This window comes from Pongo abelii, chromosome 9 (genome assembly GCF_028885655.2).
Source record: "Pongo abelii isolate AG06213 chromosome 9, NHGRI_mPonAbe1-v2.0_pri, whole genome shotgun sequence".
NCBI classification, from domain to species: Eukaryota; Metazoa; Chordata; class Mammalia; order Primates; family Hominidae; genus Pongo; species Pongo abelii.
In genome coordinates this window covers 56594575-56608396 of record NC_071994.2, presented here as the reverse complement: position 1 = coordinate 56608396, position 13822 = coordinate 56594575, and the positions used below count along the sequence as shown (strand labels likewise).

The window sequence follows — 13822 nt, the reverse complement described above, 5'->3', positions numbered from 1 at the left end:
ATGTTCTCATTGCTGTTGATGTCAGGAGTCATCTTGTCCCTGATGTTTCCCCTGGAAACATGATATGGCACTGGGTGTGTGACTCCTCTCCCCTGGGGCCAGTCTCCTTCATGGATCTTGAATCTCTTTCCCTTTTGCCTCTCAGGTGTGGAAAGATGCTGCCACTCAGATTTTCTTCTCTTTATCTGCTGCATGGGGAGGACTGATCACTCTCTCTTCTTACAACAAATTCCACAACAACTGCTACAGGTATGTAGAGGTACTACAAGATCTGGGCATAGCTGGTTGAGTGGGACAGAAGAATGGACTGAGTTATCAGACACCTGAGGCCACATCCTCACATTTCATCTTAGGGAGAGCTAAAGATTTGCTTCTGGCCTAGGAGAAACCACCTGCTAAGGCCTAGGCACTATCTTCTGAAGGCCTGGACCCTCACTTACATACCTGGCTCTGACACATGGTGGAGGCTCAGTGGCTATTTATAGGATGGAAGCAAGTTTCTCTGCAGGTCACTGTGCAGTCGGCTGTGTTCTTCTGTGATAGTCATTTGTGAGCTACCTAGTCTGTGGATACAATGGACTGTGCCTTCAGATGGTCTTCCCTCTGTGTGGGGCTGTGACCTAATCTCCTCTTCTTATAAAGACCCCAGTCGTATCAGTCACATTGGATCAGGGACCACTCTAATGACTTCATTTAACTTAATTACCTCTTTAAAGACCCTATCTCCAAATACAGTCACATTCTGAGATACTAGGGATTAGGATGACAAAATATGAATTTGGTAGGGGTAGGGGAGAGGTAGGAAGACACAATTCAGTTCAAAATGACCTTGAGTAACAGACTATGGTATTTAAACTTCTTTAGTCACAACTGCTCATTAACCATTGACCCAAATTAGTCTGAACACCATTAAAGGGTGAAGCATTGCTATCTTCTTTATTAGAAATGAGGCTGTGTGGTGTGGCAGAAATAACCCAGGTTGAGAGCTTGAAAATCTAGATTCATATCCTGGCCCACACTATTAATTAGTCCATTACCTTTCCCTGGGCCTCAGTTTCCTCATCAGTAAACTAAGGAGTCAGACAAGGTGGATCATTTGCTGCACACTTGCTCTGTGCTAGGCTGTGCATAGTACAGGTATCATCTCATTCTGTCCGGCCAACAGCCTATGACAGATAGACTCATTGCTACCATTTCAAATCAGAGCGGAAAGGAAGTGGATTGCTCAAGGTCATGCCACTAAAAGGCAGGAGAACCAGGATTTCAGTGTAGCCCTGGGTTACAGTGTAGCCCGTCTAGCTGTGACCTCACATTTGAATCTAGGATGACTGAAGGTAGGCTGGGAAACCCTGGCTATCTTACCAGCAGTGGGCTCTGCGATGAAGGTAGAGACACTGGGCTCTCTTCCCTCCCCTGCCGCTTTGTCCTTCTCAACCCTGTGTGTCCCAACTCCAGGCTACCCTCACATTTTAGGGTCATTTGACCTTACCACTCCTTCTCTTCCCTCACACACAGTTCCTGTCCTGGAGCCAACTAAGGCCCCATCTCCTCAATTTCTGTTCTGATGGACAGATTTACCTCTGCCCCTGGAATAATGTCTTAGTTTGTTCAGATTGTCTAACAAAATGCCACAGACTGAGTAACATTTTTTTCTTTATACATTTTTTGCTTTTATTATTTTTAAATGACACGTAGTAATTATGCATATTTACGGAGTACAGTATGATATTTCGGTACATGTATACAATGTGTAATGATCAAATCAGGGTAATTAGCATATCTACTACCTCAAACATTTATCATTTCTTTGTGTTGAAAACACTGACAGTTCATTCTTCTAGCTGTTTGAAAACATATAATAAATTGTTGTTAATATAGTCATCTCATAGTGCTATAGGATGATTTTTTTTGTTTTTTTGAGATGGAGTTTCACTCTTGTTGCCCAGGCTGGAGTGTGATGGCCAATCTCAGCTCACTGCAACCTCCACCTCCCAGGTTCAAGCAATTCTCCTGTGTCAGCCTCCCAAGTAGCTGGGATTGTGGGCATGTGCCACCATGCCCCGCTAATTTTTTTTTTGTGTGTGTGTATTTAGTAGACACAGGGTTTCACCATGTTGGTGAGGCTGGTCTCGAACTCCTGACCTCAGGTGATCCACCTGCCTTGGCCTCCCAAAGTGCTGGGATTACAGGCATGAGCCACCGTGCCCGGCTGGGATGGTTGTTAATATAGTCATCCTATAGTGCTATAGAATACTATAATTTATTTCTCCTATCTAGCTATACTTTTGTATCTTTAACTGACTTTTGGCTATAAACAACAGAAATTTATTGGTCACTGTTCTGGAGGCTGGGAAGTCCAAGTTCAAGGTGCCAGAATATTCAGTGTCTGGAGGGCTGCTCTCTGTTTCCAAGATGGCACCTTGTTGCTGTGTCTTCATATGGTGGAAGAGGCAGACACACTCCGTTCAGCCTGTTTTATAAGGGCACTAATCCCATGAGTTGGCTCTGTATTCATGACTTAATCACTTTTCTAAAGCCCCCACCTCTTAATACTATCAAATGGTAGATTAAGTTTCAGCCAATGAATTTGAGATGGGGGGGTTCAGACCATAGCAGATGAGTTGAGACCCATTTATATAGATTGTGGAGTCAGAGCTTTGGCCCAGAGGCCCTGAATCAGGGCTATGAGGGGATATCTTTTGAGCCTTTTGGTGCTTTTTAAATGAGCCTGAGGGAGCCTGTGGTTAGGACATGAACATACATGTATACGCCTACACATGTGCAGACAAACACGTGGGCACACATTTGTGCATCCTTCCCCTTGTCCCTTTCCACTCACCAAGCACACCTAATGGAAAACTCTGGTCTCTTCCTTCCAGGGACACTCTAATTGTAACCTGCACCAACAGTGCCACAAGCATCTTTGCCGGCTTTGTCATCTTCTCCGTTATCGGCTTCATGGCCAATGAACGCAAAGTCAACATTGAGAATGTGGCAGACCAAGGTACAGGACAGTTTTTAACCTGCTGTTGCAGGGCGGGTCTCAGGCTCATGTCACAAGCTCCTAATTTATACTATGCTGGGAAGCTGGCCTTATGGAACAGGTTAGAGGGTGGAGGAGAACAGGTCCTTCTTTACAGAGGGACCAAGGCAGGCTCAAGTAGGAAGCTCACTGCAGAGTCAGAACTGGCTGGACTCTAACTGGAGGGATTGCTTTAAAAGCCCTCTTTCCTTCTCCTCTCCTCTCCTTCCTCTTACCTTGCCCCTCTTAATTTAGCTCCAGTCTATAGAAGTAAGGGTTACACCTGTTAGGTATGAGTAGAGAATTTATTAGGCAAACCATTGCCTCAGGAGCTGATGTGGGCACAGGCTGCTGTAGGATGACATTCATTGCAGAAGGCCCTGTCGAAACCATGGCTTAGTGAGAGAACTGACTTCAGAGGAGCATTTTCCTTACAAAGCACTTTTCTGATTGTTAGGTCAAATGTGCTTTCAGGGCCTTCTGCTTAGTTAGCAATGCAGACCTGCAATTTTTTTCCCCAGTGGGTAGAAATGTTGGATCGTGCTGGGTGGGTGCAGAGGCATGTGGAATAAATGTTTACTCTCTACCCAAATAATCTTTTTATTAATGGCTAACATTTGTGTGGTGCTTTCAAGTTGACAAAGAGCTTTCATTTTTATTTCATTTAATCCATATTACTAGGACAGCATTTTGCAGAGAGAGCATTCAAGATTTTAGTTTAACTCTTCATTTTCACCCAGCCTGGTTCCACAAAGGATTTGTATATTTAGTAGGTTTCAGTGATCAAGGGATTTCATTGTGTCTTTTGTTTACCATTATGATCTCATTCTCAATTCAGACATTTATGGGATGCCTAGTGTGTTGGTCCTGTTCCTCATGCTGTGGGGCATGACTGTGGCCCTGGACAACCAAGGGGTGTACCTGTGAGAGGCTTGTCTGGGCAGTTATCTTCCTTCAAGGAGCTGACTGCAATTCTCAGATAATGGCTCAGATGTGGTGAGAGAACTAAGCCCTGGAAATGTCACCTTTTTGAATACTAAGATTTCTTCTGGCTCCCCAAGGATAGATAATTCATTACTGCGCCAATTCACGCTGATGGTGCACCAGGGCCTCAAAGAGTTAAAGAGCCAGCACGTTCCAGGGGTGCAATTATCTCTCCCTGGAGAGAGTGTGAAACCCTGAGGGGTGTTTGGTTCCGCAGCAATGCACTAAATTAGAGGGGCCCCAGGAGATAAGCAATGGCTCTCCCTGGTTGAGAATTCTCAGATACCCTGGGAGGCAGGGAGGGAAAGTGAGAGGGTAAACGGGTTTTGTCCTTAGAGGTACTGCAGTCACTTCCAGCTGTCCTGTAACCTAATTTCCTCCTAGCAGAGTGGTTGGAGCAGATAGGTTCTGTCCCATTCTCTAGAAGATCTTAGGCATTTTGCTTTTTGTGACATTACTGAGTTCTTTTGGAACCAGTGGCCAACCTGCTAGAGACTGTGAATCCTGAGATGTGGGCCAGGTTAGTAAATGATTCTGAACTCTTTTCTGCTCCAGGAAATGGATTTCTGGGGAGACATTGCAAAAACTCAAATAGAATGTTGTTTATCTGGTATGTAAAATGCAGCCAACAAATTGCCCATGTTTTCCTCTGAAATTTCTCCTTTCCAGTGTTTTTTCACTTCCTTTGATTTGAACAAGGATAAGGGCACTTCTAACAGGTTCTAACCTGTTGTGTTAACACTTGTCTCTGGCACAAGGATGGTGGGCCTCATCTCCCACAGGAGAGGGCCCATGAGATCTTCTCCCAGACCCACTGGGGAAGCTTTTCTGCTCATCTGAACCTGGATGTATTTTTATATGTCTTGTCTTGATATAATGACAAGCCATTATATCAAGGCTTGTCTTACTTGCCTTGATATAATGGAGGCTCTGCAGAATACAGGACAGAGATTTGGGGTCAGGACTGCATTAAACCTGAGCCCCACTTCCTCCTTGCTGGGCAACAGTGGCATATAGACATTCAGGACATTTTTGCTGACCCAACTTTGTAACTAAGTTTTGATCTTTAGTCAAATAGAGGTTCTCCTTAATGACCTAACACTAATCGATTTAGTTTACCACTCCCTTCTAAAAGAGGCATTTCTCCCAAAATGATCATCTTAAATCTTGGTCTTATCAAAATTTTGAGGGGCTGAGGATGGGATTGGTGAAGAGACCAAGCTGTCTTTTGCTTTTATGATAGGCATAGGGAAGGGGGCATGTTCTCGGGGAACTACTCTAGAAAAGCAGCTTACAGGAAAATTAGCCCTTCAGAGCCATCTCGCCACCATATGCATTGCCACCTATGGAGCGGTGACTCATATTCAGAATCTGTCCTGAAGCCAAACAAAGATGCTTATCCAACAGCAGAAAGACTGAGTTAGACCAGAGTAGATAAGCAGAAATGTGCATATTTATTTAGCATTCCCAGGTATAGGTAACTCTCAGCTAACCGGAGCACTAGAAATACTACTTTGGTTCCCTTGCCCCTTAATAGTTCAGACACCTTACTAATCAAAATGAGCATTCTCAAACAGCACTGACATCCCACTTCCATGCAGCCATCTGTCTATCACCTGTATCCCAATCCTTCTGCCCAAAGGCACAGAAGTCCAGGTGGCATATCCTCAGAGAGCTCATTCAATTTGTAATAGTTATCACAGCAGAGTGGCTACCCAAGCTGTGCTATGGGCCTTGATGCATTGCACTGGCCAGAGCCCCTTGCTGTGTCTTTAGTGGCACTCTAGGATAAAGGAGGCTCTCATGGTAGGATCTCTGGGGACTCTGCTCAAGTTACTGAAATGCAGAGCCCCTTTGATCCCTTCCCATAAGAAGACTAATAATGGTCTATGTTTTCCAAGTTCCTAGTATGTCCAGGCATTGTTCTAAGCTTTTTACTTGTGTTGATGCATTCAATTTTCACAGAAGCTCTAGAAAGGTAGGTACTGTTACTATTTCCATTGTGTGGATAAAGAAACTAAAGTTTGTCTAGAGAGAACAAGTGACTCCCCTAAGTCCTCGGCTAGTAAGAGGTGCAGTCAGTTTTTTTGTTTTTTGTTTTTTTTGAGATGGAGTCTTGCTCTGTCACCCAAGCTGGAGTGCAGTGGTGCCATCTTGGCTCACTGCAACTTCTGCCTCCCGGGGTTCATGCCATTCTCCTGCTTCAGCCTCCTGAGTAGCTGGGACTACAGGTGCCCGCCACCACACCCGGCTAATTTTTGTATTTTTAGCAGAGACTGTGTTTCGCCATATTGGCCAGGCTGGTCTTGAACTCCTGACCTTGTGATCTGCCCACCTTGGCCTCCCAAAGTGTGGGGATTACAGGCGTGAGCCACCGCACCCGGCCGCCAGTTTTTTAATCCATGAGGAAGAGAGCCTGTACTCCAGCCACTGGGCTCTACTGCCTCCCAGTGGGAGAGGAGAGAGGCAGAACTTGGCCTCCATCAGAGTGCCATATACTCTTTTAAACATCTAATGATGTTATTCTCTAGATGACTCCGCTCCCCATCTGCCTTGGGTAAGTGAAGTCTGCTGTAATTTAGCTTGCAAATAATGCCTTCACCTGGGTGCTTTAGGGAGGCAACTGAAATGGAAGCAGGCTGAATATTTTGAAATCACTTATTTCCTGTAAAAAAGCTATAAAGCCCAAAGGGTAGAATCCTGTTAAAGTAAGCAGCTGAGGTCCTCTGGTAGTGGCCATTCAAGACCTTCTTGTCGGCTTTACGGGCCTGACTGTCACCAGAACGTTAAACTGACTTCCTTGTTGTTCTACATTTGAGACCTATTTTGAACTTTAGTTTAATACAGACTTTTCTTTTACGGTTCACATAGGGAGCCTTCAGAGGCTGGCTCTACAGTCTGTTCAATAAATGCGTAAAGCAGGGGTATCTCTGGCATTTGAGGCTTTATATTTTAAATACACCAAGGCCCTAGGCAACATTAGGAACTAACAACCTGATAAATTTCAGTTTAAAAAAGTGCTGTTATGCTTGAGTTATAAACGTTCTAGGTGCTGTGATTGCTGATTGTGGACGTGTGCTAGCTGTGGATTATCCCGGCACCCACATTCACTTGTCTCTGCCCATTATCATTTAGTTTTCTACTTACAGGGAAATTCACAACTGCTGTGTCTTAGCCACCTTTGATTACAGTAATCTTCCCAGTGAGGCCGTGAAGCAGGGAGAATGGCTGGCAGAGCTTTATGATAGCAGAGAAAACTGCTGCTCAGACATCCCCACCAAGACCACATGAAGTGTTCTAGAGAAAACCTGAATCAGAACCGCTAACTTCCAAGTTCATAGTCCACTCATAATAGAAGATAATATTCTGTGGGTGTTGATGATGTAGGGGGTACTGGGCTCAGTGTTTTACCTGCGTTTTCTCATTTGTTCATTGTAACCACCTTGTGAGGTCCTATTTTTGTCCCCATTTTACAGATGGACAAAATTGAGGCTTACAGAAATTAAATAACTTGTCTAGCGTTGCACAGATGGTAAGTCATGGAATCTGGATTTGGACCAGATCTGACCCTTAGAGACTGGACCCTCTTAACCCCTACATGATGTTTCATGCACCGCCCCCCCAACCCAACTAACTACTAGGACTGATGTAGCCTCATTTATACCAATAGTGCAAGATCCTGAAAGTGTTAGATTCATATTTTATGTGAATATTTTCTCCTGGAGGACTAAGTAGGAGAAAGGGTGGTTAAAGGAAGAAATACTAATGCATGCCAGACTTAATACTTAGGTGATGGGGTGATCTGTGCAGCAAACCACCATGACACACGTTTACCTATGTAACAAACCTGCACATCCTGCACACGCACCCCAGAACTTAATAATTAAATAAAGAAAGAAATAATGTCATTTTGGTCATGTTCCAACTTTTAGAGCAGGGATTCTCAAACCTTAGCACTATTGACATTTGAGACAGGATAATTCTTTTTTGGCAAGAAGCTCTCTTGTGCATTGTAAGATGCTTAGCAGCATCCCTTGCCTCCACCCACTAGATGCCAGTAGTTATCCTACCCCTACCCCCAGCTCACCCATGAGAATAAAAAATGTCTGCAGACATTGCCAAATATCCCAAATATTGCAAAATTACTGCTGGTTGAGTACTACTGCTGTAAAGGGTAATTAATTACATTTTCCTTTAATTCATCCAATACAAAGATCCTATGTACATGGTACACAGCCTAACTGTGGAGTCCAGTAGAGTTGCCTCTGAGTGTCTGCTTAGACACTATTTTTAGGCCTCTCCTGTGAGTTCTCCTAGCTGTTGTCCTAATTCCCTTGGTGTTTCCTTTCAAGGAGCCTATGGTCTAATTGAGGAAATGGATAGAGATGAGTAAAAAATAACCAACAGTGGAAGCAGCATATAAGAAGTAATAAATGAGGATCTCAGCAGAGAGAAGGCCTTCTGGGCTCTGGGAAGAGCAGCCTTGAGTAGGACCTGCCTGCAATCATCTGTCTTGTTCCTTCCAGGGCCAGGCATTGCATTTGTGGTTTACCCGGAAGCCTTAACCAGGCTGCCTCTCTCTCCATTCTGGGCCATCATCTTTTTCCTGATGCTCCTCACTCTTGGCCTTGACACTATGGTGAGCCCCTTTCCCATCAGTCTCTATCCCATGCTCCTCTTGAAGACTCCCCCTCTCCTGGGTCCTGGGTTCACCCTTCAGGAGAGGGGTAGGCTTTGGGGTGTCTGAATGCTTCTCCTGAGAGATCTAGAGATGCTGAAGTGCCTGTGTAGGGCTCAGGATCACCTTGTATTTTGGGTGCTCACGTAATGGTGCAAGAGAGTCGTCCTCTCTCCTTCCTTCTCCCTCCGTTCTATGTGGCAACTTTTAGCCTGTGTACTTCCTGCCTTTGTGTCATTTTGCCAAAGCAAATTCTGTAGGGCTGGATAAAGAATAATGTGAAGTCAATTTTAGGGAAATTGCTGTGGGGCTGAGACAACCACAGATCATGCTGACAGGTGCTCAGAGTTTAGTCCTTGGGTGCAAAGAGGGTTTTCCTCAAAAAGAAGAGCAAATGAAAGGTAAACTGGAGGAGAGGAATTTATATCTCATGAATACAAAGTGAAACTTAAACTGTCCTAATGGGTGAATATGAATGCAAGTCTCTGGGGGTTGAAAGTGCAATTTTTAAAGCTCACATCCTGCTTGGGTTCTCTTGGCTGCCCTTGTGGGTTGGACCCCAAGGAGGCTTTTTAGACCCATTGAGGGAATGCCATCCTAAAAACCAAACCTAACACAAATACAACTTTCCTGGATGGGACATACAAAGGGCTTGGGGGTACCTTCTGGGTGGTACAATTTGACTCAGATGTTCATTTCCTGACACGGTTCCAGTTTGCCACCATCGAGACCATAGTGACCTCCATCTCAGACGAGTTTCCCAAGTACTTGCGCACACACAAGCCAGTGTTTACTCTGGGCTGCTGCATTTGTTTCTTCATCATGGGTTTTCCAATGATCACTCAGGTAAGCTGCCTCCTAGGCACAGGCTTGGGGTGGGGGGCCAATAGCTATCTGTCCTTCAACCCTTAGCTCTCAGACCTTATAATCAAAGGCAAATCACTACCATTTCCATGTAGACGGCACCAGTTCATTAGGGATTCTGACTGCAGAGGGAAATATGTCATCTTGGCTACCAGTGATGCTTCTAGTATCTTCGTAATTGAGATGTAGCCTTATTGAGCCAACAAGGCAGGTGTGTCCTACTTTAAGAAAATAGGTGCAGTGACGCATGTCTCTAGTCCCAGCTACTCGGGAGGCTGAGGCAGAAGGATTGCTTGAGGCCAGGAGTTCAAGGTTGCAGCGTGCTCTGATTGCATCTGTGAATAGCCACTATACTCCTGCCTGGGCAACATCATGGGACCCTGCCTCTAAAAAGTAAATAAAAAATTAGGAAAAAGAAAACAGAATACATAAAAATCTTTATTTACCAATCAGGTACAATTTCTGATGATTACTGTCATGTATGAGTCAACAGCCACTTCAGTTTCTTCCAGTCCCGAGTGTCTTGGTAAATTGTGTTAGCTCGCTCGTATATATATTGCTTTCGTTGTCTCTGTGGCCTTGAGCAAGTTAACTACTCAGGGCTGTAATTTCTTCTTCTGTAAAATAATGGATTGGAATGTGAAGGTCTCTACACCTTATTTATTGTAGGGAGACTTAAAGATTGAGGTAGAGATACATGTGGGTGTGAGAAATACCCAGAGACACCTAAAGGTCATCGGAGGGTCAATCGAATGCAGATACATAGGTGGAAATGATCAATTGCTTAAAGCAAAAATAAAGCAATCTGGCTTCTTTCACATATACTTCTTCAGACATTGACCTTTGCCTTTCAAGAATAAGATGTTAAATCGCTTTTTTTGGTGCTTGTTATATTGATTAGCTCGCAGCCTGTTGAGGAACTGCTTTGCTGACTCAGCAAGGCCTCCAGCTTACATGCTGGACCAGGTGTAGGTTACTGCTACTGAGAGGAGGGAGATGCATGGACTCCTGTTTGCACCTGACTCTTCTTAGGATTGAGAGAACTGGCTGTTAAACGTGGGAAGAGACAGCCTGGCTTCAGGACGCATTTGATATTGGTTGTTTCTCTCTCCTGTTAGGGTGGAATTTACATGTTTCAGCTTGTGGACACCTATGCTGCCTCCTATGCCCTTGTCATCATTGCCATTTTTGAGCTCGTGGGGATCTCTTATGTGTATGGTAAGGAAATCACTGTGCTTGTTGCTGAAGTAGAGCTTGAGTGTCGGTAAGGCATTCATGGCAAGCAGATTTTCCATACTTAATAAGACAATCCAGGGCTTAAATTGCAACTATTTAGAAAACCTAAGACAGCTGCACTTTTGTTTCCAAACTTGCCTCAAGACCACTGTGATCTAAATTTAACGGGGAAACAAGAGGTGGCTGAAGGTGAAACTTAAAAATCTTTGTGTCAGAAATTCCTAGGACTTGGACACCCCTTTGGGTATGATCTGGCATATGAACAGTGAATGCTTTTGAACAATGGCCAGATCAGGAAGGAGGAGGCTACTTTGCAGGCATGAAATTATTTCCTGGTATTCAATACCCATGCAGCTTGAATTGAGGGGTAACTTTGTAGCTGGTCCCTGGGTACTGTAGTGAGAACAGAGACCACTCAGCTCACAGATCCTTAGGAAACTTTATTAGCATCATAGGAGCCTGTGATGCAATATCTCAATCTCAGATTTTTCCAGGAATAAACTTCCAGTTGACTTACAGTTTATCCTTCCTGCTATCACAATAGCAACCGGCATGCCATATCAGTGGGGACATTATCAAGAACAGAAATGGTGAGCTGTCAGATGCCATCTTTGCCCTTTGTGTGGAGGTGTTTGTCCTTGGGGTTTCAAGGGTATCTCCTGGTCCTTGTATGCACTGTCGGTCAGTTCAAGAAAGTCCTATTTGATTCAAGGCCCTACTGACTTCTTTCCGCTTGGAAGCCTGCTCAGAACTGTGCTGAGGCCTCACTAATATATATATAAGGCCACCACAGCAAATATCAGGAAGACGAACATTTCCAGTTCAGACTATCTAACTGTACTTCAGATCCCAAAAGAGACAGCAACATATTCTAAGCTAAAAGGAAGTGCAAGATATTATTTGGAATGCAGGATATGCTCGAGGGACAAATGTACCATCTGGAGCCCAAAGGAAGAGGGGTCTAGGCCAGAGGGATCTGAAGAGCTCTGGTCTTTAAACTGGGGGCCCAGCAAAGCTCATCCTAACCTCCAGGTATCCTCATGATTAGCATCTTGTTTTTAGTGTAATTGTTAGCCTCCACCCAACAGGTGCTTAACAGCTTCTTGTTTTTTTGGAAAACTCATTAAAATAAAGGCGGTGGAGTGGGAATCAAGGTGGAAAAAGGAAACCTCCTGGTACTCCAGAAACAGGATGATACCTGCAGTCAATTTTGGGCATTGGTAGAAGGGGAATTTGTCTCAGACTAGAGATCACATTCCCACTGCACGGAGAGTTTAGTTCCTGGCAAGAGAGGTGGGCAGGCATGCCAGCTGTCCTGGTGAGATCAGAGACCAAGCTGCCGGCACTTTTGGCTGATAAGACAGCCTAGATCCTGCAGTGATTGAAGACCTGCTGTCGGAGTTAGGGCGAGGCTTCACAGTGTTTTTTACCTGAGCAGAGAGTGGTAGAAACCCAGTGAAATCCACCACAGCGAATCTTAACTTTGTGCCCAGAAACAAAAGACCTTGCCAGGAGAGGCAAGAAGAAGCCCCCAAGGTCCTTCTTTGGCAGCTCAGCCCCTCATGGGTCCACATGTAAGCTGAGGTCACTAGATGATCAGTTGGTAAAGTCAGGAAAGCACTTTATTTACAGCACTGGCCCAAGTGCAAGTAACTATCTGATTTACATCTTCTGTTTGTACCTGTACCCTAACTGCTGATTGCCACAAAGGGCATGTTTGCACAGTTCTTCCCTATAAAACAGGGCTGTTCAGGATGGTTTAAAACATCATTAAAATAGAAACCTCTTAATATTTCTGTTTTTAGGAATTAAATCAATAGCCTTCCTCCCATCCCCATGCAAATCTAGTCATAGTTTTCTTTGTTCTGAAGGAAAAAATAAATCCTGTGTGCTTTAGTCTCTGGGCTATCTTAATTTTCCTTGGGACCACCCAGAGAATCCCCTGGTTTCTAAGTAAGAGTGCTGGTGTTGGGCTTGCCTCCAGAATCAGGTTGACTCTGTGCTGCGCTCAGGTTGAACCTGACTTCTGCAGTGTCTGATGTGGGTGTGCGCCTCTGATTTAGATCTAGATGGAATTCTAAGAAGTGAATCTCAAGAAGAAAAATAAGCTAACATGACTAAGGTAAAAACAAAACAAAACAAAACAAAAAAAACCTGCACAAATCTGTAACTTATATCCCAGAAGACAGTGTATTCTTTATTGAGATGATGAGGCCCCAAACCAGTGCAGGGTTCATTTAAAATAGTAGAACATAAACCTGTGAAGGGTTAAAACGAACCTGACTCACTTGATGTACTACCTTCGTAGCCAGAATTAAAAAAAATACGCCACTGAATTGAAGAGATTTGTGTTTTCTTCTTGTTTCTAATAATCTCTAGATTCTAGAGGATATCATCCAAACATTTGAAATATGGTAGGGACAATTTTCAAGTTTTATTTATTTGATTGAAACAGTTGTTTGACGTTCTCAAATCAACATGCCTCAGTGGCCAATAGCTGGCTTCGAGGTATCCAGGTTTAAAAGTATAACTCCCTGAGTTTTGTGTAGAAGTGGTCCCTTTAGCAGACTTTTATCTAAGCAGAGTCATTTTGAAAAAATGATTTGCATTTTTTCTGGAGCCAGTACAGGGGCCTTTTGGCTGGAGGAACAATGTGATTGAACAGCCACTACCAAGGTCTTCTGCTTGCTAACTGCCTGGCTCTCCGTTGTGTATTTCCCCAACCTCAATGTGGAGTGGTCTTGATCTGTTTTCCATGTCAGTCAGTTACTTTTTTCACATCCCACCCCCCAGATGGCCTCTCTCCACATTCTTGTGGGAAATGTTAGATTCACAGCAGGCAATGGCTTTTGCTTGATGGACTGTTTTCAGTTCTTGCCCATCCTGATGGCTGAACTCAGCATGATTTTTTAAAGTACAAAAAAAAACCCCCAAAACAACAAAAATAAAGTGTCCCCCTGAAATCTACAAATTCAAGCTTAATTTATTTCTCTATGAGCCCCCTCCCTGAGCTCCATTTTCCCTTACGTTTTTATCTG

The 13822-nt window shown here is 44.1% G+C and overlaps 1 protein-coding gene across 1 annotated transcript in view; it reads left to right on the top strand.

Moving 5' to 3' along the window:
• Nucleotides 1-13822, top strand: part of LOC129047275 (sodium- and chloride-dependent glycine transporter 2) — a 53443-nt gene that overhangs the window by 26788 nt on the left and 12833 nt on the right. Inside the window, exons 8-12 of the mRNA XM_002821959.3 lie at nt 146-249; nt 2880-3004; nt 8533-8645; nt 9399-9530; nt 10667-10766. Of these exons, the coding sequence (XP_002822005.2) occupies nt 146-249; nt 2880-3004; nt 8533-8645; nt 9399-9530; nt 10667-10766 (574 nt within the window). The remainder of the gene's footprint in view (nt 1-145; nt 250-2879; nt 3005-8532; nt 8646-9398; nt 9531-10666; nt 10767-13822) is intronic.